Source organism: Rattus norvegicus, chromosome 19 (genome assembly GCF_021556685.1).
Source record: "Rattus norvegicus strain SHRSP/BbbUtx chromosome 19, alternate assembly SHRSP_T2T, whole genome shotgun sequence".
Classification (NCBI taxonomy): domain Eukaryota; kingdom Metazoa; phylum Chordata; class Mammalia; order Rodentia; family Muridae; genus Rattus; species Rattus norvegicus.
In genome coordinates this window covers 15324615-15334224 of record NC_141552.1, presented here as the reverse complement: position 1 = coordinate 15334224, position 9610 = coordinate 15324615, and the positions used below count along the sequence as shown (strand labels likewise).

Sequence of the window (9610 nt, the reverse complement as noted above, 5' to 3'; positions counted from 1 at the left end):
GCATACACACATGCACACACACACATACACACACATACACACATACACACATACATGCATACACACATACACATATACATACACACATACACACACATACAATACATATACACACATACAAATACACCTATACACACATATAGACAGACATATACACACATATACATATACACGTTAACACATACATGCATACACACATTCATAACCACACGTGCATACAGACATATACATATATACTCACATACATGTAAGCACATGAGTGGAAGCCAGAGGACAGCTTGGCCCTTGTTTCTCTCCTTTTTACCACGTGGGTCCTGGGGATTGAGTCAAGCTCATCAGACTTGACAGCAAGCCCCTTTAACTTTAGAGCCCTCTCATTGGCTGCCAGTTGCCTCTTTCCACAAATTCTATCCATGGTGGGATGTTTACAGTTGTTATTCTCATGATTCCTTCAGCAATAGCACAGACATCATTTACACTGCATTAGGAGTTATAATTCATGTAGATGTCAGGAGAGCTGGAGGCGTGGATCAAGAAGAGAGCCCACTTTCAATGTCATTATGTGGTATTGCCTTAGGCCCTTTTATACACTCCCCTGACTTTGTCGGAGTATATGTTTTAGGTCTCTCTATGACTGTGCAAAGAAGTAAGAGCTAGGGCTGGGCCACAAAATAGGAAAGTACTTGTTCATCCAAAAACAAAAACAAAAAACAAACAAAGAAACAAACAAAAATAGCTCTAGGGTTAAATATTGGTGCTAGTACTGAACTACACAGCCAGAAGGTATTTTTCTAAGTAAATAACACAATATTGGGGATGACAATATGATCAAATATCCTACAACTTAAGTTTGCAATGTTACCTACATTTTATAAATCAAGTCTGACCACCGTTTTGGTTGTTTCCAATCATGTCTGAGTGCATCATCACAGGAATCCCAAGGAAAATCAGAAATGGGTTCTTGAAGCTGTTGCACAGGGCCAGTATAGACCTAAATACCACAGAGGAAACCTTGATTCTTATCTCAAGGGATCATTCACCATCCCTCTTGTCACATAACTTATGACAAGACGTCACCTTTCCTAAACTTAGCCTTTTTCCCGAGTGCTGCAGAAGGGAAGACCTGGTTTCAAGGGGTCTGGATTCACACCACAGGACACTGAATTCATTTAAATAGGTGTAGTTTATTAATGCACACACCAATACAGTTCAACCAGAGCAACAGCTCACAACTGTGTACTGGACATTGCTAGGCCCCGCTCATTGCAAGATCCACATGGGCTCATGCACAAGTGCTGGAAATGCTGCTGTCTATGGCCCTGACTCAGGACATTTTACACATAATTGTTCCTATTTTCCTTGAATCTATTGGGTCCTATGTGAAGAATACACTTGGGGAACTTGTTAAGATTAACAAACCTCATAACATACAGAACATAACAGGGTATGTGACCAGCACCACACAGTTCAACGTCAGAATTTTTTGTTCTTTGTTAGTGTTTTTCTTGGCATTCATGATGTGGAGGCGTGTTACAGAACAATAGGAAAGAGCTGGCTGCTGTGTAACAAATTCGCTGCTATTAAGGTAGGTATGGGGGCAAGACCTCAGCAGTAGCCCTTAAGATGGGAAGGAGATGATGTGTTTGATAACTGAAAGGAGCTGCCTCAGCTGTGTTTCTCTGCTTGCTCAGTGCCCATTCAACATCACTCTGTCCCTGAAGAGGAACTCAAGGTCTGCCCCCTGCTGCCTGTGAGCCAGGACTAGGCACAGAAAGGCAAGGCCACAGAACTGGTTTCCAATCCCTCAGTAGTGCTGGATTTCCAATAATGTACTTGTATACACAAATACACTGTGGTAAGTTGCAATAGATACTAATCATTTCTCACATAGGGCAGCACTTGATTGACTACAACTAATTCTATTAAAAAAAAGAAACCTGGCTCTTGTAGAAATATACAAAGAAATACCTAGGATGGTGGGGGATGAATTCTGCCATGGACTGAACTCGTGGAAGTGGGGTTGGGAGAAAGATGCATGGTTAAATAGCCCACCAGGTTCACATTGTGTCAACTTGATTTAATCTAAGGACAAAGAAGTGGAGTATCTCTGATTGCTTTGTTCTAGTACCTTTAAAGCATCACTGGGGTTTGAACTCAGAACTTCACACTTCTTGATGGGGCAACTACACTCAAGGAAGCTTAAGATTTTCATAGGCACAGTATTATGCTATATATACAGAGTAGATAATACTAAGATGTTCAGATGGTGATGTCCATTTGTATGCACTCTTAATGTGGACCTAAAAAAAGAGAGATCAAGGTCCTTAAAATAGAAAGATCAGTTCCAGTTGTTTTCTACCATTCCAAACAGAACGACTGGTAGGGAGAGAATGGTAAATAATCAAGAATTCGTAGATGATGCTTTGAATGAAGTGTGGATTTCTGTGCTGGTTTAAAACAGGGTCTCAAGTATCACATGTTGCCCTCTACCTGGCTGGCCAAGATCACTTTGAGCCTTGATAAACCTCCTTTCACTTTGCAATGAATAGGCTTATAAGAGTGGCCTCCAAGGACTGTGCAGACAGCATTAGCCTTTCAGAGTTGAGGTGTGTAACCCACAACTATAGTTTTAGCCATGTTTTTCCATGTCTGTCAGCTATTTCAGATTGTTGCTGTTATATGCCTGACAATCAAGGATGCAGAAAAATAACCTGATACAGAGTAAGGACATGGTGACCACATGGTGATCACATGGTGCCTCTTCCGTACGTTCTGGATGAGGTTTGTTAAAATTCCAATATTGCAAAAAGCTTTATATAGGGCCCATCACATTAAGGGTCACTATGCACTGTTCTATCTAAAATGGCCTAATCAGAACTGACTCCCATATAACACTTCCTGCAATCCTCATATGAGAAGCTTGAGCTTTTAGTTTTGACTTTTTCTTTTCTCGTTCTTTCTTATTTTTTGCTATATAAGTTGAGACAAAGATAGTTAAGGCCATGAATTTGCCCCCAAAATTTGAACTACGGATGTGATCAATCAGTGTTAGTGGGTGCATTCTATAAAGTATTCATTTTTTACCATGATAGATGCTTTTGTGTTTGGTGGGGTGGCCATTTCCCAGTGTACAGGTGCTGGGACCTTGCTCTATCCACTTAATGATGTTTATAGCCTCATTTTAGACGTTTCTGTGCACCCTCTATATCTCTTGTGTATTTTATTTTTCTGATAGAAGCTCATGGTACATCTTACTCAGGCCTGTGAGCAGTGCTCCTTTGGTGACATTGGTGCAGAGAGGAGAACCCCACAAGCAGCATGAGGTTCCCGTCATTGGTGGCTCCAATATTGCACTTTCCTCTGCCAACTGGTCTCCACACATTTCCTAGCACCTTAAAGACTTCAACTCTTTCTCCTAAGGAATTTTCTGGCAATTGTCGATTGCTAAGCACATGACTTCATGAGTGTTCCCCTAACACACACCCATGTTGTAACCTACATGCAGACTATTTCTTGATGTGATATAAAGCACCTGTACATAATGAGACAGGAGAACTTTTGACTGCATATTCAAGCTGGTGTGAAATCTCAGGAAGTTTTAATGGCTAACATTGGTGAATGAGGACAATTTGAGTTAGGATGAGACATTTTTTGGGAAAGATTTGAAAGGAAACATTCATTTAGATGCATAGGAATTACTAAGGTTTTATAATCAAGCCTTGAGGAAAATTTGGCTTTGGAAGCAGGAGATGCTCAGTGGCTCTCCCCAGGAAAGTCTCCTGGAAAGGGCACCTCTGCTTATGCTCAGTACAGGGAGAACATTAGCAGGAGGCAAAGTCTGCTCCCCATGACATCTGCTGTCCCTTCTTGGACATTCTATTGTCTCCTAGAGAGTTCTGGCATCCTCTGTGATGTCACCAGTGTTGTAGTGACAACCAGTGCCCTAGTTTCTCTCAGTCTGAGTCTGGCGGTTACAAGCTAAGACATGTTTTCCCGTCTTCGCAAGCTTTTTGGGAGGGGGAACGTCGATTCTGGAGAGACTAGAGTGAAGGAGTCTGGCCTTTCGTCTCAAAGTAATGATGGACAAAGACAGCACTTCTGGGGAATGTGGAGTAAGTTCTGGGCAGTGTATTTTGAGCTTCCTGCCAGGGTGGCTGCAGGCTTAAGCTGACCTTTCTAGCAATGGGCCACAGCAACTGGAGCATCTGAAAAGGAATTGAATTTCCACGAATAGCACAATTCCCTAAAGTCAAGGATTTCAGAACTTTAGTTTCCCCATCCCCACTGGGAGGATATGGTAAGGCCAATGCTATTATACTGTGAACTTCTGGTCTTTACTTTTCAGTTCATTTGCTCTGTTACATTGATATAATAACACCATCAGTGGTCATGGAGGGTCCACCTTTTCTGAGTTTAGACAGGGCAGCAATGTATTTCACTATCATTGCTTCTTTAAATACAGTGGGTATCTGACAGTAGTAACAGGGAGAGATTGTGCTTCAGGCAATAATCTTATGTTCTTAGACCTTCTCCGATTTCTTCTAACTGGCAGGGTCATCGTTTGCTTTATATATTAGAGGTTGTATGTTACAAAAATTTTTCTACAATACCAAAACTATTTGGAATGTGTAGACCAAGATTCAGCCTGGAACCTATTCGCACTTCTGGGGCATTTGGTATTTCACATAGGGACACTGATAAGTCTGTTGAACATATCCTCCCTGGAAATGCGTTTTAAATCAAAAGTTGTTGCTTTAGAGTATCAGGGTAGGACATCTGAGTGTCTCCAATCACACAAGTTTTGTGGATGGTGAATTTATCATCTGAGTTCTGAAGCCACAGGGGTGAGGGTCCTGAAACCAAGCTGTACCCTGTTCAGCTGATAATAATCCTGGAGAAGCCATCTCCGTGGTACATGTAAGCACGTGATGTCCAGCATAGGGAACACCTGGCTGCTTACATCTCTTGGTCTCTATAGAGTAGTGGGAGAACTGAGATCCCCTGAGGAGGTCTCTTAAGCATAGACCAATCGCCTAGCAGTGACACTGGGTTCCAGGCTTGTTCTCCTGTTTAGGCCTCACTGTGATCTATGTACACTCTATGCATTCTCCCCATGCAGGTTCACTTGTGTTCTTCTACCTACAGACGCTGGGATAGAAACATCTTCCCATGGCACTGACCTAAGCAAGAATCAGGCCATGAAGGAAAAGGAGAGGCTGATTAAAGAGCTGCAGCTCATTACCGAGGAGAGAAATGACCTGAGAGATCGCCTGAGGTTTCTGACAGAGAGATCCATGAAGAACAGGTATGAATCACACCAAATGCTCTTGTTTCATTCCTGGGTCTGCAAGGTCACCTTTTTCTTATCCTGTTAAGGTTTTGGGTTCTAGAAAGCTGTGCCTCCCTAACCACCCTGTGCTAAACCTCACCTCCCATATAGTGGAGATTCAGAACCTTACCCTTCCTCAGGAGTGAGATTGAAAATGGACTCATCTGCTTCCACTTATTTAAAAGCAGAACTTGTGGTCTGAATGAAGAATTCAGGGATAAAGTCAGGGAGAGTGAGTTCCCAGTGTGCATTTGCAAAGCCCTTGACAGCTGGTGGCTTTGCAAGATTGTAATTGCAGTGAGTTTATGGTGAGTCTCTGTACTTGCTAGGCAGGGGACTGAGTGCTGGAAGATCCAGGCAGCAGCCTGGAGTAATATAGGACCCACCCTGAGTTCATATATTCCTAAATGCCGATGTTCATTGTATTCTATCATTTGGGGCCAGGCCACACTTCAGGCCAAATCCATATTATGAAGACCTGGAGAGAATGGAGGAGGCGGTCATGTCAATTCTGCACAACTTAGAGATGGAGAACACTGAGGTCCATGAGAACAACCATAAGCTGAAGAAGGAGATTACCTTCTCTAGGTAAGTCCTGGTCAGAAAGGCTATCACTTGTGGAATGGCCATTTCTGACTTTCTTTGTTCTGGATTGGACGGTCTTCAGCTCTGGTTCTATCTCTTGTGCTATTTACCCATCAGTGTTCCAGGGTCATTAGGACTCAGTTTTCAGTTCCATAAAAGACTGTTACTCATCCCAGGATTGTCTAGGCATCTTCAGAAGGCTCTAGATAGAACAGTACTGATTGAAGTCAGCAGAAGGTTATTAGGCTGACCTGGACCTATGGTGTCACACCAGGTTTTATAAAATTCAGTGCGTGGACCACATGGTTAGCATGACCTTCTCTTGGTTCTACTGACCTCCTTTGAGGGTGTTAGCCCACTACTAATTGATGTTGGCCCCATGCATTGGGCTTTCATGGATAGTTGTAGATCCATGTTCTTTCTCAGAGGTGTGGACACTAATTGGTGTCAGGCCAAGCAAACAATTTATTCTTCCCCGAATTAACTCTTTATGGTTTGTGCAGCAGCCTTATATGTATCAAGATGCATTTTATTAAGTCTTCATGGGTATCTGGGATCTGGTAGAGTTAGTGGGACTTGGGAGTAGGAATGGGAGGAAGGGCCAGCATGATCTTACTATGCATACTGTATTTCCAGAAACCTGCTTAGCCAGCTCCTGATGGAGAACACATGTAGGAAGAAGTTGGTCCCCCTGAAGCAGGAGAGCAAGGAGGTACATCTTGATTGTGCACTGAACCAGAAATATTTGGTTGACTGCAACAAGAAAGATAAAGACCATCAACGGCCAGAACCAGCATTATCAGGTAGGGATGAGCAGATGTGTTAGCTTAACAATATCTGATAAAATTTGCCAATTTGATACATCTTTGCTTCTCTTACCACCTTTCTAATTTACACTCACAACCAGCCAACCACCTCATGTAATGGAATTGTTCATTGCTCTGCCTATGCACAAGTATTCTGGGAAGTTAACCACTTTTCAGAAACTGAATTATTGTGCAAGCATATTTTGCTGCTCTTTTTGAAGCTGCAGTCTAGAAATGGTGACAGATGAATAACATATCTAAAATTGCATATCCATGTGATAGATTGGATCCTATGTAGAGTTTTGAACAATTTCTTGGTTCTTGAACAATTGACACTCTGTGGTCATGTGACCTCTTGTGTAGGAAGCACCTTTGGGATAAGAACCAAGTGCAAATGTCAAATTAGTACTTGTCATTGGCTTTAACCTTGGTGACATATGGACATCTCCTTTCTTCCTGCAACCCGATGAGGTCTCTTCCCATTGCCCTGTTCTTGGTTTGCACTGGTATAAGTCTGGGTCCCAGATTGGCAGCCCACATTACTGTGAGGCTTGCTGGAGATTTTGCCCTGCCTGCAGAGTTAGCAACAATGATATCAGTTAAAAGGTCCTTGTCGACTGTCCAATAGAACTGAGGTGGTAGAAGGCAGCATTCTGACAGCTGGCTTGCATTTCCCCACCAAATCAGTGTCTGAAAAACTGCCTTCCTCTCCCAGGTCTCAGAAAGTGCAAGAGAGCTGGAATTGGACACACCCCAGTAAGAGAGCTTCCTGAAGAATAAGTTGCTTTCTCAGGAGTCCCTGATGACCAACATCCTGAATGGTAACAACATTTTTTGGATGAGTATTCTTCCTCAGAGTTAATTTGTCATTTATTAGAGACCCTAAATTTATATACCACTAAGCCATCCTGACTGATTGAGGTCTTACTCACTTTCTTCTTCAGAAAACAGCACTTGAGAGACAACTTGGGGGACCGCCTTTCATTATTTGTGCTAGAGGAGAAACAGCAATACGTCTGTGCTTCTAAATGTTCGTTAAGAATATGCTGTTTAGAAATGTTTTTGTTATGATTTTAATTGAAGTTTTCTTTTTGTTGTTTCATATTTATATGTTCTTGTTACTATTTTTACTTTCAAATATTTTTAAATATTTTTATTCATTTTAATCCTGTTTTGTTGTAAAAATGTATTTGTTATGAATAAAAATTGAATTCTATGTCTTGACTCTTGAGACTATCTTTCTTACTCAAGGGTTCTGTCCCTTCCTGTGGACCTAGAACTTACAGCTACAGATGGATCTCTGCATGTTCCATGGAGCCTGGGCTAATAAGTGAATTCAAAGTCACCAAGGTGTACCCAGTGTGACAGTGTCTTTTGTGTGGATAATGTGGCTGTGTCTCGGACACACACTTTATGATGTAATCACTGACACACTTTACCCAATTGTTAGGGTCCATGTGGTTCTTCTGAGAGAGCAGCAGATGCTCTACCCTGTGAGTCATCACCACAGCTCCTGCAGGTGGCTTTTGTTATTCCACATGAGGTGCTGTATTAGGTGGACAGGATCACCTCCAATTAAATAGAGAGATCTCAGGAGATGTGTGTTCACAGGGAACTTACTGAGGCGTGCGTGCTCAACGTGTTAGGTTGTCAGGCATCCCTACAGAGCTCTGGTGTTCCCACTGCTCATTGTGTGTCAGGATCATCCTCCAGCATCACTTAGTTTTCATATTAGAGCAGATCTTTCACCTATTATCAGTGATGACCATATGTATTCTGCACATCTGATAAAATACAGAATAGAAACTAGCTTCTTGTAGGCCAGATTGGCATAATCAGTTTTTTGATTGTTAGCAAGAAAATTATTTTAATCTAAGCAGTTTAGGAAGGAACCTCCAGAGCATCCATAGTGAGTGTAGCTTGCAGCTGTGAACACAGGTTTCTTTTGGAGAGCAGGCCTGTGCAAGCCCAACCTAGGTGGGACAGTTCAAGCTACCCTTTTTCCATGGCCAATCAGGGATCGTATTGAGAATGTATTTTTTCCAGGTGACTGATTTCCAATTTGTGGAATTGATCTAACTTGCTGAGAGTGGAGGTGACTCAGAGAGTTAAAGTACAGAAGGACCAATGCAGTATGTCCACAAAAGCTTGCTGTCACCCCAGGGCTTTTAAAAGCTCAGCAGCTAGAGAAGCAATGTAGTATTTGGTTACTCTCATGCTTAGGTCTAGTCATTCATTAAAAGCTGACCATGACACAAAAAGTGTCATTTGTGTCACAATACAAACTAGTTGTAACTAGATTCACCCCACACTATCACATCACCACCATATTTGAGGTTCTCAGTTACTATCTAAGAACCTGGAAGAGGCCTGGGTCTTGCTACACAAACTCATAATTTATGTCTTCATGACACTGTGTGCTTTGTTCTGTTGATGCTACCATTGGCATACAATACCTTGGATACTTTGTGCTGACATCTGTGACCTAAGACAATAGTTCATGTCATCCTAACCTGAATAAACTGTCCTTAGAGTACAGTGTAGTGGGAGGGGCCTTCTTTTCCTATGAGATACCAAAACATTTCCAGTCTTCAGTCAAGTCTGTCAGCCATTGTCCAGTGCCTGTCTTGAGATGTCCACCTTTTCAGCTGAGAGTCTTCATCCATGCAGCTCTGTAATTCTGTAGAAGATTAATAGGGTTCCAGCCCTATTATTTAATTCACTGTGACTGTACTTGCCGAACATGCTCAAAGCCCTGTGATCCACCCTAGCCCTCTGTGCTTTAGAGAAAGAAAATAAAGAACCACATTGCACTTGAAGTTTCTCCTCCAACAAAAGGAGAGCCTGCATAGGGCCTTTAAGTAACTCTAAGCCCCAGCTTCCCCACAAC

General features: G+C 42.2%; 2 protein-coding genes across 4 annotated transcripts in view; both read left to right on the top strand.

The window, feature by feature from the left end:
- LOC147998836 (uncharacterized) overlaps positions 1 to 9610 on the top strand; it is a 924038-nt gene that overhangs the window by 438628 nt on the left and 475800 nt on the right. The window lies entirely within an intron of this gene.
- LOC134483575 (uncharacterized) lies at positions 3956 to 7936 on the top strand. Its single transcript, XM_087595531.1, has 6 exons — positions 3956 to 4112; positions 5146 to 5305; positions 5774 to 5917; positions 6551 to 6717; positions 7436 to 7541; positions 7665 to 7936. The coding sequence occupies exons 1-5, from the start codon at positions 3986 to 3988 to the stop codon at positions 7498 to 7500; spliced, it is 663 nt and encodes a 220-aa protein (XP_087451657.1). The 5' UTR covers positions 3956 to 3985; the 3' UTR covers positions 7501 to 7541; positions 7665 to 7936.

Coding starts and splice junctions, on each gene's coding strand:
- LOC134483575 (XM_087595531.1), top strand. CDS start 3,986: ATGTTTTCCCGTCTTCGCAAGCTTTTTGGGAGGGGGAACGTCGATTCT. Junction 5,306..5,773: donor GAGAGATCCATGAAGAACAG/GTATGAATCACA, acceptor ATTTGGGGCCAG/GCCACACTTCAGGCCAAATC. Junction 6,718..7,435: donor GCCAGAACCAGCATTATCAG/GTAGGGATGAGC, acceptor TTCCTCTCCCAG/GTCTCAGAAAGTGCAAGAGA.